The sequence below is a fragment of the Natrix helvetica genome (assembly GCF_964273705.1).
Source record: "Natrix helvetica genome assembly, chromosome: 2".
Classification (NCBI taxonomy): domain Eukaryota; kingdom Metazoa; phylum Chordata; class Lepidosauria; order Squamata; family Natricidae; genus Natrix; species Natrix helvetica.
The window spans coordinates 294,742,182-294,758,327 of NC_138552.1; the positions used below are offsets into that span (position 1 = coordinate 294,742,182).

The following is a 16,146-nucleotide window of genomic DNA, read 5'->3' on the forward strand; positions in this document are numbered from 1 at the left end:
AGAAGTGCGGCCACGACCGCGGCCTAGGCGACTCAAGCATCTATTCTGGACATTTGCAGAGCGGCCACGTGGGCGTCTCCCACGGCTTTCATTAGAAACTACAAGATCGATTCCTTTGCCTCTGCCGAAGCCTCGTTTGGACGTAGAGTATTACAGAAGGTTATTGAGGCTCCGGACAATGTCACTTCTTCCCGCCCTGGGACACCATAGCTTGGGCATGTCCCTTCCTTGGACTCTCCAAGCAGCGCTATGGAGAATGACCGTTGTCTTACCTGAACGGTCGTTCTCATGGCGCTGCGGAGAGTCCAAGACCCACCCAGGGTAATTGTTTAGCTCCGAGATTGTATCTTTACACAGGTGTGAGCTGAGGACGTCTTCGTCGGACAAGACCTCGTTTTTAAAACTGAGCCAGAAGAGGCAAAGGAGGCGTGGCCAGAGGGGGAAAAATCTACTCAGTCCATGGGCAAACAGGCTGTGTTAACCCTTCCTTGGACTCTCCGCAGCGCCATGAGAACGACCGTTCAGGTAAGACAACGGTCATTCCCACTCATGCTAGTAATAGTATCATTAAGTTTGCAGATGATACAACAGTGGTGGGAGTCATCTCCGGGGGGTGGGGGTGGGGGGGAGATGAGTCTGCCTATCAAGATGAGATGGACTGGTTGCTTTCATGTTGTGGAGACCATAACTTGGTCCTTAACACCAATAAGACCAAGGAGCTTATAGTGGACTATAGAAGGAATAGATTGGACATCCAGCCCTCGCTTATCAATGGAGGCCGAGTGGAGCAAGGGGCCAGTTTTAAGTTTCTGGGTGTTGTCTTAAAAGAGGACCGGAGATCTGGAGAGCTCACATTGCAGCCCTGGTCAAAAGGGCCCAGCAGAGAATATACAACCTCTCAGGAAACAACTGAACGGAAAACTGCTAGTGACCTTCTACCGCTGCACCATAGAGAGTAACCTAACTTACTGCGGCTGTGTCTGCTTTGCCAATTGCACAGGGGCAGATAGGACAGCGCTCTAGAGCAGGGGTGTCCAAACTTGGCAACTTTAAGACTTGTGGACTTCAACTCCCAGAATTCCCCAGCCAGCCATGCTGGCTGGGGAATTCTGGGAGTTGAAGTCCACAAGTCTTAAAGTTCCCAAGTTTGGACACCCCTACTCTAGAGGGTCAACGGAAGAGCTTTATATCTCTTGCTGCCTTAAGAAAGTTGAAAGCATCCCTAAAAGATCCATCTCATCCTGGGTCCCCCCCCCCCACTTTTTTTTTTTGAACTATTACCATCCGGCAGCCGGTACAGGACAATGAAAACAAGGACAAATAGGCTGAAAAACAGCTTCTCTCCCAGGGCAGTAACCATATCGAATTCTACGGTATAGTGAAATATTAACGCAATATTTTCAATTTTAATTATATAGAATGTGAAGGATGTATGTTTTTGTTTTATAGGGTTTTTTTTTAAACGAAAAGTTTATTATTAGATAAACATTAAAAACACCGGACGTAGTGCCACATTTCGGGCATAAACATTTCCATCTAGTTTTTGGATCTTACAACAATTACATTTTAGATCCATTACATAAGTAGGTGTAGTCAGTCAGGTTACCTGTCCATTAATTCCTTCTTCTAGCTGATTACTAACCATACAAATACACATCCGATTCCTACCTATCGCATCATCTTAATGCCATATTTTCCAATTCTTAACTTGTCTGTGTTTTTTCTGTCCCGGCCTTTTCCCCTCGTTTCTAACCATCGGTACCGTTTGTCCCAGATTTCGTGTCTCACCCTTGTCTTTGTTTTATAGTTGTAATGTACACGGAAGACGGCATTTAATTTCGTCGCACGAGCTGCAATGACAATAAAGTAAGCTCAACTCAACTACTTACCCTCCGCACATCAGGAACTCGCTGGAGGCTCTCCGGCCCACGGTTGCCAGGGAGAGGTCATCTGCAGGGAAAAGAGACGGATCGCACAACAGGCTCCTCTTATACACAAGTGGCTTGTCCACTTGCGATACCCCAATCGGGGAACTATCAATTCAGAATTTCAGATAAACAAGCTAACAGAAAACGACAGTCCAGTCAAGGAACTATTAAGAATAAATCCAACATTGACAGGGCAAGAGGCATTTGGAGAGGGGTCTCTAACCTTGGCCATTTTAAGCCTAAGATAAAGGTTCTCCTCCCACATCTGTGCTAGTCTTTCCTGACTCTAGGGGGCGGTGCTCATCTCCGTTTCCAAGCCGAAGAGCCAGCGCTGTCCGAGGACGTCTCTGTGGTCATGTGGCCGGCATGACTAAACACCGAAGGTGCACGGAACGCTGTTCCCTTCCCACCAAAGGGGGTTCCTATTTTTCTATCCTCATTTTTGTACGTGCTTTCAAACTGCTAGGTTGGCAGAAGCCAGGACAAGGAACGGGAGCTCCGCTTGGGATTCGAACCACCGAACCGCCGACCTTTCTGATCGACAAGCTCAGCGTCTTAGCCGCTGAGCCACCCCTTCTTTAACCCTGGTGAACTTCAACTCCCAGAATTCGTTGCTGGCTGGGGAATTCTGGGAGTTGGTCCGCCAGGGCTTCAAGTTGCCAAGGCTGGAGACCCCTGCATTGGTATATAAATGGAAAGTAAACCGAAGTCACCTCTAGTACTGATGATGTTACCTAGCTGGGTTAGCAAAGGTCTGCAAGGAAACAACCCAGCTCAGAGAACATCAAGGATGCCACAGCCTCACTCCTGCTTCCCTTCTTCCCACCCCCTCCTTCATTCCATAACACTCCCTTCCTCCCAGCACTGATGACGTTACCTAGTTGGGTCACGAAACATCTGACAAAAGGAAACAACCCAACTCAGAGAGCACCAAGGAGTCCATAGTCCTTCTCTTCCTCCTTCACTCCACAAACCCCCCTCTCCCTTCTAACTGATTACGTTACCTACTTGAGTCACGAAATGTCTGCAAGGAAACTTCTCAACTGAGAGAGTACCAAGGACATCCATCCATCCATCCCAGCCTAATTGAGGAACTACCAAGAACACTCCCACGTAACACTGTCAGGGCAAGCAAGCTACAGTAAATGAACAGAGAGCAAACCCCACTTCCTTCTAGCACTGATGATGCTACCTAGTTGGGTCATGAAACGTCTGCAAGAGAGCATTAAGGACTCCACATTTTTCCTCTTCCTCCTCTTCACCTGCTCCCTTCTACTTCTTCCTCCTCCTCCTCTCTGCAACCCCACCAGTCTCTTCTACCACTGATGATGTTAGCTAGTTGGGTAATGAAACGTCTCCAAAAAACCCACTCAGAGCGCATCAAGAACCCCACATTCTTCCTCGCCCTCTTTCTCCTTCACCTCTCCACGAAGCCACTTCCCCTCTAGCATTGATGATGTTACCTAGTTGGGTCGTGAAACGTCTGCAAGAAAGCAATCAAGTTCAGAGAGTACCAAGGATCCCACTGTGGTCTTCCTCCTCTCCACAAACCCACTTCCCCTCTAGCACTGTTGATGTTACCTAACTGGGTCGTGAAACGTCCGCACGGAAACCACCAAGCTGCTCAGAGCACCTACAAATATCAACTGGGATGGCCTTTGCTAAGTGGGCTGGTCATGTGAGAATCTGTTTAACAGCCCCATTGCTCATTGATGATCTGACCCTCTTAATTGGGGTAATTAAGTGAAAACTACCTGTAGAACAGGGGTGTCAAACTCAAGTCCCGCAGGTCGGATCTCCCTCATGGGGTGCTTAGATCTGGCCCACGGAGCCAGCCTGGGAACAGCAAAGGCCCACAGTGCCTCTGCCAGCTAAAATGGAGCTTGGGATGGGGTGCAGCCCACCCCACCCCACCCGGCTTCGTTTTTGCTGGCAGAGGGCTATCAAAACAAACTAAAAACAAACGGAGAAATGTTCCCCCTTTTTGCATTTGAGCACGCAAGAAGGGACAGGAAAGGAGGGAAAGAGGAAAGGCAAAGAAAAAGAAGAGAAGAGAGCAAGGAAGGAAAGAAGAAGGAAAGAGAAGAAGAAGAAAGGAGAATGAAGAGGGAAGGGAAAAGAAGAAAAGAAAGGAAGGAAGAAAGAAAGGAAGGAAGGAGGACAGGAGGAAAATGGAGGGAAGGAAGGAGGACAGGAGGAAAGTGGAAGGAAGGAAAGGGAGGGATGGAAGGAAGGAAGAAAGAAAGGAAGGAAAAGGAAGAAAAGGAGGTCAGGAGGAAAATGGAAGGAAGGAAGGAAAGGGAGGGAGGGAGGGAAGGAAGGAAGAAAGAAAGGAAAAGGAAGGAAAGGAGGAAGGAAGGAGGACAGGAGGAAAATGGAAGGAAGGAAGGAAGGAAAGGAGGAAAATGGAAGGAAGGGAGGGAAGGAAGGAAGAAACAAAGGAAAAGGAAGGAAGGAGGACAGGAGGAAAATGGAAGGGAGGAAGGAACGGGAGGGAGGAAGAGGGAAGGAGATTATAATGAGAGTGAGTGAGGGTCTCAGGGAATTAGCCCTTGGCCACCACAGGTGCTCCCAGATGACTGACATCAAGCTGGCCACACCCCCTGGCCATGCTCTCCTAGCCCTCCAAGGTCAAACACAACCCCGATGTGGCCCTCAATGAAGTCAAGTTTTGACATCCCTGCTGTGGAACAAACGAAGCTATTTTTTGCCCACTGTCTGCAATAGAGTAATTAAAGCCTCACCTAGGTGTGACCCTAGGCATTCCTCCCAACTGCAATTCGATGCCCACCACCTCCTGCTCTGCTTGTATAACAAAAGTTTGATCTTTGAAGGCCTCCTTCTCTCTACCAGAGTTCAGGAAAGGGTTACGAAGACAAGGAACTCAAAAGAGGAATGCATTCCTCTGAACTGGCACTTCTCTCTGACAGAGAGAGACAGAGAGAGAGAGAGAAAACAAAACATGTTTTTGATTCCGTTGAATCCGAGATAACTGTGCAAACACTGCTGCCCTGACAAATGGAAAAAAAAAGATAAAAGCTTGGGTACAAAACTTCTCAACTCCCTGTTCAACTATTCATGACTGGGAGAGTCCTGGGCACAAGGTCAACCAATGAAAAGGCACCGCAATTAAGTCAGCCAATGGGAGCTTAAAACAGATCTGAGTCTGTGCAAAGAACTGAAACAGAAACTACCGTATTTTTCGGAGTATAAGACGCACCAACATTTTGAAGAGGTGAATTTAAAAAAAAAATTTTTTTTTTGCACTCTGAAGACCTCCCAAACCCTCTGCACGCGGTTTTTTTGTGAAAAGTGGGGCATGCAAAGCGCTCCTGGGGGCTAGGTGCAAAAAAAAAAAAACCTGAGCAAAAAATGGCCCGTTTTTTTTGCCAGAAAAGTGCATGCATAGCCTTTAGGAGGCTTCCCCAGTGCTCCTGGGGGCTGGGCAAAAACGAGCAAAAACAATGGCCCCTTGTTCACTCGTTTTTCCCCTCCCCAGCCCTCAGGAGCACTTTGCAGGCCTCCCAAACCCTCTGCATGTCCATTTTTTGTGAAGGGGGGCGGGGTTTTGGGAGGCCAAAAATGCTGTATTTAGTGCATAAGACGCACCCAGTGTGAAGGTTCCAAGAGTTGCCCTAATTAATTTACGAGCCCCGGAGACGAAATTCAAAGTAAAACCATTCGTTTATTAGGACTAACATCTTAGCACGGACTTCTGTGTAGCTGAAACTAAATCACACTTAATGGCGTCTGACCTTAACCCCTGTGCCCCCTCCCCTCTGGCTGAGGTCATCAATCACATTCTCCAACAGGACAGTTATGGCAGGGTTCTGGACATGCGCATTCACATCCCAGTACAGAAATATGAGACTTTTACTCTGGCCAAAAGTATGCATGGCATTCCCCCCCCCCTTCTCAAGGTGATAGTAATCATGGAAACGCCTTAAGCGTTGACACCCAGATTTTCACCCTCTTTTGGGGGGGGGGGGGACATCTTATACTCCAAAACATACGGTAACTCTGTCTGGGCTTGTCTGCTGAAATGAAACTAACTGTTTCAAAGCCGAAGAGGCAGCGCTGTCTGAAGACGTCTCCGTGGTCACGTGGCCGGCATGACTAAACGCCGAAGGCGCATGGAACGCAGTTCCCTTCCCACCGAAGGTGATCTCTATTTTTCTACTTGCATTTTTACATGCTTTCGAATTTGGCAGAAGCTGGGACAAGTAACAGGAGATCACTCTGTTACGCGGTGCTAGGGGTTCGAACTGCTGAATTGCCAAACCTTTTGATCGACAAGCTCAGCATCTTAGCCACTGTGTCCCTGACAATCTTAACTGGGTCTTATTTTTGAGGTAGGGCTTATGTTACAACCATCCTGAAAAATCATAGGTAAAGGTTCCTCTTACACATACGTGCTAGTCATTCCTGACTCTAGGGGGCGGTGCTCATCTCCGTTTCAAAGCCAAAGAGCCAGCTGTGTCCGATGATGTCTCCATGTCATGTGGCCGGCATGACTAAACGCCGAAGGTGCAAGGAAGGCTGTTACCTTCTCACCAAAGGTGGTCCCTATTTTTCTACTTGCGTTTTTACATGCTTTCCAATTGCTAGGTTGGAGGAAGCTGGGACAAGTAACGGGAGCTCACTACATTACACAGTGCTAGGGATTCGAACCGCCAACCTTTCTGATTGACAAGCTCAGCGTCTTAGCCACTGTGTCCCTGACAATCTTAACCGGTGCTTATTTTCAGATTACCATATTTTTGAGACTATAAGATGCACCGGTGTATAAATTGCACCAAGATTTTGAAGAGGAAAATTTTTTAAAAAGCTTTTGCACTCTGCAGACCTTGTGAAAATGGCCCGTTTTTTTGTGAAAACGGGCCCATTTATTTTCAAAAAAAGGGCATGAATAGCCATTAGGAGGCTTGTATAGTGTTACTGGGGGGTGCCCCCCTAAAAAGAGCAAAAAATGCCCCCTTTTTCATTAAGAAATTGCATGCATAGCCTTTAGGAGGCTTATAGAGTACTCCTGGGGGCCAGGGGCAAAATTGAGCAGAAAACGGCCCGTTTTTCACTCATTTCTGCCCTCCCCAGCCCCCAGGAGCTCTATGGAAGCCTCCCAAACCCTCCGCAGGGCCATTTTTGCAAAAGGGGTGGGTGGGTCGGGAGGCAAAACATGTTGTATTCAGTGTATAAGACGCACCCAGATTTTCAGCCTCTTTTTTGAGGGAAAAAGGTGCTTATACAGTAGGTCTTATTTTTGGGGAAACATAGTAATAACCAGGCATGAACACCCCAATAAACATCTAAAAAGCCACACACACACAGCAGGAACCATATAAATACCACACAGAGCAGCCCAAAAGCACACACACTGCTAGAGAGATATTCTCTGAAGACGGGCTCCGGAGTCCGTGGAAGTCAAAACCTCTGGTCCCCAGTGACCGACCCACAGAGGGTCCTTCAATACAAATCAAATCTGCTACAAAACACACAACCTAACCCTGCCACACTCTCCTCAGGGGAGGCCAGTTAAAGCGTCAAGCAAAGAGGAAACCGAGAATTGTGAGGAGAAGCTGTTTTACTCATCAAGTAAAGGGAACCTTACACGACTGGTCGGAAGAGATGTTGTGGGGAACGAGGACGAAGTCATCGGTGTCGCAGGAGGAATTCTTGCTACTGGTGCTGGCCGAATCTTTGGATACCTGAAGGTAATTGGGAGGCCCCAAGGGAGGAGAGGACAGGTTGTCTTCTTGGATGTGGTGCATATCTGGAAGGGACTGGAGAGAAGATGGAGGGGTCAGAGGCAGCAGGCTTGCAAAGGCAGGTGGGGAAAGTCCACCTATTACGATCGCTCTATAGCAGAAGTGTCAGCAACTTGAAGACCGGTGGACTTCAACTCCCAGAATTCCCCAGCCAGCATGTTTGAGACTTTTGGAAAAAGTGCAGAGAAGAATTGAGATAGAATAGAATAACAAGAGTTGGAAGGGATCTTAGAGATCTTCTAGTCCAGGGGTGGCGAACACGCGGCTCGTGAGCCGCATGTGGCTCGCGGCCAAAATGATTGAGGCTCTTTGCCGGATCGCGCGCTTCGGCGCTAAACCCGGAAGTACGGTCGACGCGACGACGCTTGCCTGCGCTCCACCAGCTCGGCTGGGAACGGAGACCCTGAGGAAACGTCTCCGTTCCCAGCCGAGCTGGTGGAGCGCAGGCAAGCGTCGTCGCGTCGACCGTACTTCTGAGTTTAGCGCCAAAGCGCACGATCCGAGTTTAACAATTTTTAACATATATGGACTTGGGCTCTAATTACCACGATTGAGAAACACTGCTGCAAGACCGCCGGCGGACTTCTTTGCATTCAGGCGGAGCGAGCGCGCTCGAAGCGGTTTTTATAAGGCCAAATGGGAACGGAAGCGGGGGGAGCTACGCCCTCCCGTCCCCGCCTGGTACAACAGAGACGGGAAGACGAAGCTCTGGGCCTGGTCATCTGCTTCCCCGCCCACCCTGCCCCGGGCAGCAAGGGGTGATAGCGCGGTTGTACCCTGTCCAGCTCCGCGTTTTGTTTATTCTATTGCATTTTTTGAGAGAAATAAACAAAAAAAAATTGAGCGGAGGGAAGGGATTTTTCAGTTCTAGGGGAGGAGGCAAAAGGAACAAAAATAAGCCCCACTCCTAAGAGCAAAATATGCTGGGGAAAGCCTTGGGGGGGGGGTGTAGGTCACCAAAGAAAAAGGAAGCAAAGTGTGGAGAATTCCCGAAACTTACACAACGAAGTGGTGTGGCTCTCTGACTCTCACAGTTTAAAATTTTGGCTCTTTTTGTCGAACTTGTTCGCCACCCCTGTTCTAGTCCAAACCCCTGCTTAGGCAGGAAACCCTACACCACTTCAGACCAATGGCTGTCCAAGATATTGTTCCAATATCTCAGGGGTTGCCACAAAGAAGAGGGAGTCAAACTATTCTCCAAGGCACCTGAGGGCAGAACAAGAAGCAATGGGTGGAAACTAATCAAGGAGAGAAGCAACTTAGAACTGAGAAGGAATTTCCTGACAGTGAGAACAATTAATCAGTGGAACAGAAGTTGCCTCCAGAAGTTGTGAATGCCCCAACACTGGAAGTCTTTAAGAAGATGTTGGATAGCCATTTGTCTGAAACGGTATAGGGTTTCCTGCCTAGGCAGGGGGTTGGACTAGAAGACCTCCAAGGTCCCTTTCAACTCTACTATTGTATTATTATTGTATTATCTCTTTTTAAAAACCTCCAGTGTTTTGAGCGTTTACAACTTGTGGAGGCAACTTCTGTTCCACTGGTTAATTGTTCTCACTGTCAGGAAATTTCTCTGGTGATTCGCCCGAAGTCCCCCAAGCTGGTTTTCATCCCTTAGGTAGAACTAGAACTCACTACCTCCTGGTAATTGGCCCAAAGTTACGCAATCGGTTTTCATGGAAGGCGGGACTAGAACTCACCGTCTCCTGGTTGTTGGCCCAGTTACTCAATCAGCTTTTGTGCTCAAGACGGGAGTAGAACTCACTGTCTCCTGGTGATTGGCCCAAAGTCACCCAGCTGGCTTTCATGCCTAAAGTGGAACTAGAACTCACTGACTCCTGGTGATAGGCCCAAAGTCACCCAGCTGGCTTTCATGCCTAAAGTGGAACTAGAACTCACTGACTCCTGGTGATAGGCCCAAAGTCACCCAGCTGGCTTTCATGCCTAAAGTGGAACTAGAACTCACTGACTCCTGTTGATTGGCCCAAAGTCACCCAGCTGGCTTTCATGCCTAAAGTGGAACTAGAACTCACTGACTCCTGGTGATAGGCCCAAAGTCACCCAGCTGGCTTTCATGCCTAAAGTGGAACTAGAACTCACTGACTCCTGGTGATTGGCCCAAAGTCACACAGCTGGCTTTCATGCCTAAAGTGGAACTAGAACTCACTGACTCCTGTTGATTGGCCCAAAGTCACCCAGCTGGCTTTCATGCCTAAAGTGGAACTAGAACTCACTGACTCCTGGTGATTGGCCCAAAGTCACCCAGCTGGCTTTCATGCCTAAAGTGGAACTAGAACTCACTGACTCCTGGTGATAGGCCCAAAGTCACCCAGCTGGCTTTCATGCCTAAAGTGGAACTAGAACTCACTGACTCCTGTTGATTGGCCCAAAGTCACCCAGCTGGCTTTCATGCCTAAAGTGGAACTAGAACTCACTGACTCCTGTTGATTGGCCCAAAGTCACCCAGCTGGCTTTCATGCCTAAAGTGGAACTAGAACTCACTGACTCCTGGTGATAGGCCCAAAGTCACCCAGCTGGCTTTCATGCCTAAAGTGGAACTAGAACTCACTGACTCCTGGTGATTGGCCCAAAGTCACACAGCTGGCTTTCATGCCTAAAGTGGAACTAGAACTCACTGACTCCTGTTGATTGGCCCAAAGTCACCCAGCTGGCTTTCATGCCTAAAGTGGAACTAGAACTCACTGACTCCTGGTGATTGGCCCAAAGTCACCCAGCTGGCTTTCATGCCTAAAGTGGAACTAGAACTCACTGACTCCTGGTGATAGGCCCAAAGTCACCCAGCTGGCTTTCATGCCTAAAGTGGAACTAGAACTCACTGACTCCTGTTGATTGGCCCAAAGTCACCCAGCTGGCTTTCATGCCTAAAGTGGAACTAGAACTCACTGACTCCTGGTGATAGGCCCAAAGTCACACAGCTGGCTTTCATGCCTAAAGTGGAACTAGAACTCCCAGTCTCCTGTTGATTGGCCCAAAGTCACCCAGCTGGCTTTCATGCCTAAAGTGGAACTAGAACTCACTGACTCCTGTTGATTGGCCCAAAGTCACCCAGCTGGCTTTCATGCCTAAAGTGGAACTAGAACTCACTGACTCCTGGTGATTGGCCCAAAGTCACCCAGCTGGCTTTCATGCCTAAAGTGGAACTAGAACTCACTGACTCCTGGTGATTGGCCCAAAGTCACCCAGCTGGCTTTCATGCCTAAAGTGGAACTAGAACTCACTGACTCCTGGTGATTGGCCAAAGTCACCCAGTTGGCTTTCATGCCTAAAGTGGAACTAGAACTCCCAGTCTCCTGTTGATTGGCCCAAAGTCACCCAGTTGGCTTTCATGCCTAAAGTGGAACTAGAACTCACTATCTCCTGGTGATTGGCCCAAAGTCACCCAGTTGGCTTTCATGCCTAAAGTGGAACTAGAACTCACTGACTCCTGTTGATTGGCCCAAAGTCACCCAGTTGGCTTTCATGCCTAAAGTGGAACTAGAACTCCCAGTCTCCTGGTGATTGGTCCAAAGTCACCAGATTGGCTTTCATGCCTAAAGTGGAACTAGAACTCCCAGTCTCCTGGTGATTGGCCAAAGTCACCCAGTTGGCTTTCATGCCTAAAGTGGAACTAGAACTCACTGACTCCTGGTAATTGGCCAAAGTCACCCAGTTGGCTTTCATGCCTAAAGTGGAACTAGAAATCCCAGTCTCCTGTTGATTGGCCCAAAGTCACCCAGTTGGCTTTCATGCCTAAAGTGGAACTAGAACTCACTGTCTCCTGGTGATTGGTCCAAAGTCACCAGATTGGCTTTCATGCCTAAAGTGGAACTAGAACTCACTGTCTCCTGGTGATTGGCCCAAAGTCACCCAGTTGGCTTTCATGCCTAAAGTGGAACTAGAACTCACTGTCTCCTGGTGATTGGTCCAAAGTCACCAGATTGGCTTTCATGCCTAAAGTGGAACTAGAACTCACTGACTCCTGGTGATTGGCCAAAGTCACCCAGTTGGCTTTCATGCCTAAAGTGGAACTAGAACTCCCAGTCTCCTGTTGATTGGCCCAAAGTCACCCAGTTGGCTTTCATGCCTAAAGTGGAACTAGAACTCACTGACTCCTGGTGATTGGCCAAAGTCACCCAGTTGGCTTTCATGCCTAAAGTGGAACTAGAACTCACTGACTCCTGGTGATTGGCCCAAAGTCACCCAGCTGGCTTTCATGCCTAAAGTGGAACTAGAACTCACTGACTCCTGGTGATTGGCCCAAAGTCACCCAGCTGGCTTTCATGCCTAAAGTGGAACTAGAACTCACTGACTCCTGGTGATTGGCCAAAGTCACCCAGCTGGCTTTCATGCCTAAAGTGGAACTAGAACTCACTGACTCCTGGTGATTGGCCCAAAGTCACCCAGCTGGCTTTCATGCCTAAAGTGGAACTAGAACTCACTGACTCCTGGTGATAGGCCCAAAGTCACACAGCTGGCTTTCATGCCTAAAGTGGAACTAGAACTCCCAGTCTCCTGTTGATTGGCCCAAAGTCACCCAGTTGGCTTTCATGCCTAAAGTGGAACTAGAACTCACTGACTCCTGGTGATTGGCCCAAAGTCACCCAGCTGGCTTTCATGCCTAAAGTGGAACTAGAACTCACTGACTCCTGGTGATAGGCCCAAAGTCACCCAGCTGGCTTTCATGCCTAAAGTGGAACTAGAACTCACTGACTCCTGGTGATTGGCCAAAGTCACCCAGTTGGCTTTCATGCCTAAAGTGGAACTAGAACTCCCAGTCTCCTGTTGATTGGCCCAAAGTCACCCAGTTGGCTTTCATGCCTAAAGTGGAACTAGAACTCACTGACTCCTGGTGATTGGCCAAAGTCACCCAGTTGGCTTTCATGCCTAAAGTGGAACTAGAACTCCCAGTCTCCTGTTGATTGGTCCAAAGTCACCCAGTTGGCTTTCATGCCTAAAGTGGAACTAGAACTCACTATCTCCTGGTGATTGGTCCAAAGTCACCCAGTTGGCTTTCATGCCTAAAGTGGAACGAGAACTCACTGACTCCTGTTGATTGGCCCAAAGTCACCCAGTTGGCTTTCATGCCTAAAGTGGAACTAGAAATCCCAGTCTCCTGTTGATTGGCCCAAAGTCACCCAGTTGGCTTTCATGCCTAAAGTGGAACTAGAACTCACTGTCTCCTGGTGATTGGTCCAAAGTCACCAGATTGGCTTTCATGCCTAAAGTGGAACTAGAACTCACTGTCTCCTGGTGATTGGCCCAAAGTCACCCAGTTGGCTTTCATGCCTAAAGTGGAACTAGAACTCACTGTCTCCTGGTGATTGGTCCAAAGTCACCAGATTGGCTTTCATGCCTAAAGTGGAACTAGAACTCACTGACTCCTGGTGATTGGCCAAAGTCACCCAGTTGGCTTTCATGCCTAAAGTGGAACTAGAACTCCCAGTCTCCTGTTGATTGGCCCAAAGTCACCCAGTTGGCTTTCATGCCTAAAGTGGAACTAGAACTCACTGACTCCTGGTGATTGGCCAAAGTCACCCAGTTGGCTTTCATGCCTAAAGTGGAACTAGAACTCACTGACTCCTGGTGATTGGCCCAAAGTCACCCAGCTGGCTTTCATGCCTAAAGTGGAACTAGAACTCACTGACTCCTGGTGATTGGCCCAAAGTCACCCAGCTGGCTTTCATGCCTAAAGTGGAACTAGAACTCACTGACTCCTGGTGATTGGCCAAAGTCACCCAGCTGGCTTTCATGCCTAAAGTGGAACTAGAACTCACTGACTCCTGGTGATTGGCCCAAAGTCACCCAGCTGGCTTTCATGCCTAAAGTGGAACTAGAACTCACTGACTCCTGGTGATAGGCCCAAAGTCACACAGCTGGCTTTCATGCCTAAAGTGGAACTAGAACTCCCAGTCTCCTGTTGATTGGCCCAAAGTCACCCAGTTGGCTTTCATGCCTAAAGTGGAACTAGAACTCACTGACTCCTGGTGATTGGCCCAAAGTCACCCAGCTGGCTTTCATGCCTAAAGTGGAACTAGAACTCACTGACTCCTGGTGATTGGCCCAAAGTCACCCAGCTGGCTTTCATGCCTAAAGTGGAACTAGAACTCACTGACTCCTGGTGATAGGCCCAAAGTCACCCAGCTGGCTTTCATGCCTAAAGTGGAACTAGAACTCACTGACTCCTGGTGATTGGCCAAAGTCACCCAGTTGGCTTTCATGCCTAAAGTGGAACTAGAACTCCCAGTCTCCTGTTGATTGGCCCAAAGTCACCCAGTTGGCTTTCATGCCTAAAGTGGAACTAGAACTCACTGACTCCTGGTAATTGGCCAAAGTCACCCAGTTGGCTTTCATGCCTAAAGTGGAACTAGAAATCCCAGTCTCCTGTTGATTGGCCCAAAGTCACCCAGTTGGCTTTCATGCCTAAAGTGGAACTAGAACTCACTGTCTCCTGGTGATTGGTCCAAAGTCACCAGATTGGCTTTCATGCCTAAAGTGGAACTAGAACTCACTGTCTCCTGGTGATTGGCCCAAAGTCACCCAGTTGGCTTTCATGCCTAAAGTGGAACTAGAACTCACTGTCTCCTGGTGATTGGTCCAAAGTCACCAGATTGGCTTTCATGCCTAAAGTGGAACTAGAACTCACTGACTCCTGGTGATTGGCCAAAGTCACCCAGTTGGCTTTCATGCCTAAAGTGGAACTAGAACTCCCAGTCTCCTGTTGATTGGCCCAAAGTCACCCAGTTGGCTTTCATGCCTAAAGTGGAACTAGAACTCACTGACTCCTGGTGATTGGCCAAAGTCACCCAGTTGGCTTTCATGCCTAAAGTGGAACTAGAACTCACTGACTCCTGGTGATTGGCCCAAAGTCACCCAGCTGGCTTTCATACCTAAAGTGGAACTAGAACTCACTGACTCCTGGTGATTGGCCCAAAGTCACCAGATTGGCTTTCATGCCTAAACTGGAACTAGAACTCACCATTTCCTGGTGATTGGCCAAAGTCACCCAGCCGGCTTTCATGGCTAAGACAGGACTAGAACTCCCAGTCTCCTGGTGATTGGCCCAAAGTCACCTAGCCGGCTTTCATGTTTAAGGCGGGACTAGAACTCACCTTCTCAGTAACAGTAGCAGAGTTGGAAGGGACCTTGAAGGTCATCTAGTCCAACCCCTGCTCCCGCAGGAGACCTATAATATTTCTGATAGGTGTCTGTCCAGTCTCTTCTTAAACCCCCTCCGGTGTTGGGGCAGCCACCATTTCCAAAGGCCATTTGTTCCATTGATTCAAGTGTTCTCACTGTCAGGCAATTTCTCCTAAGTTAATTCTCTCCTGGATTAGTTTCCCTCCACTGTTTCTTGTGCTGCCTTCAGGGGCTTTGGACTGGAGGTCCTGGCGATTGGCCCAAAGTCACCTAGCTGGCTTCCCTGGCTAAGGTGGCATGAGAAGTCACCGTTTCACACTCTCCACCCTGGTACCTTAACAACTATAACAGATGGCTAACCTTTTTGTCTCCGTGTGCCGAAAGTGCACCCATAGTGCAATGCGCGCATGCCCCGCTTTCCCTGTGCATGCATGCATGACCCCCTTTCCCCCGCTCATGCGTGTGCGACACCCCCTCTCCCCCCTGCACACAGGAGTGAAATGCTACTGGTTCGAGCCAGTTCGCCTGAACCGATAGTAAAAAATACTGTGGGTGGGTTTAAAAATGCAATTATTATATATGTATACTTTTTCTTCTTTTAAAAAAAGGAGGAAGATATATGTTAAAATTAAATATGTATACTGAAAAGGAATGATAAACACCCCATCAACATAAAATGGAGTTTGCTCAGAGGCTGAAAAACACCAAGTAAATGAGATGAAGAGTGTGGAGTAGAGGAAAGAGGTAAGGGAAGAAGAGAGGGGGAGGGGAGAGGAGGAGAGAAAGAAGGAGTGGAAAGGGGAGAGAGGAGAAGGAGATAGCAAGGGGACGTAGAGAAGAGAAGGATGAACAGAGGGAAGAAAGGAGGAAGTAGGGAGGAGGAGAGAGGGAAAAGAATAGGGTATAAATACGGTGTATGGAGAGCAGACGAGACAATAATTGTTTTTGGGAGTTGATGGTGAGACGAATTGATGTAAACATTTAACAATATAATATGATGTTGGTTATGTAATAGTAGACCTGTGGTTATTTGTTATGAAAATGAAAAAAAAAACCTTTATAAATCAAAGTTCACAAGTAAAGAAGTTCTTCGGCCCAGTTCACACAATATTTCATTTCCTTTATTCACGCTCGTTGATGGGGCCGCCCGTTTCGTCAAAGAAGCAACGCCGGCCGGCGTACCACAAAGCGAACGTGGTTAATCAATACCTAAAAGCCGTTGTCGCTGTTAAGCATTAAAAAGGCGCATTAAAAAAAAACACCATAAAACCAAAGCGAGAACAAAGGAAAGCGCGGAGGAAGGGATGTTAATGAGA

General features: G+C 48.3%; 1 protein-coding gene across 1 annotated transcript in view; it reads right to left on the bottom strand.

Moving 5' to 3' along the window:
• The window catches only part of ULK2 (unc-51 like autophagy activating kinase 2), a 149,678-nt gene that overhangs the window by 56,049 nt on the left and 77,483 nt on the right, over nt 1-16,146 (bottom strand). The window contains exons 13-14 of the mRNA XM_081945398.1: nt 7,537-7,708; nt 1,890-1,950 (exon numbers count right to left, since the gene is read on the bottom strand). Of these exons, the coding sequence (XP_081801524.1) occupies nt 1,890-1,950; nt 7,537-7,708 (233 nt within the window). The remainder of the gene's footprint in view (nt 1-1,889; nt 1,951-7,536; nt 7,709-16,146) is intronic.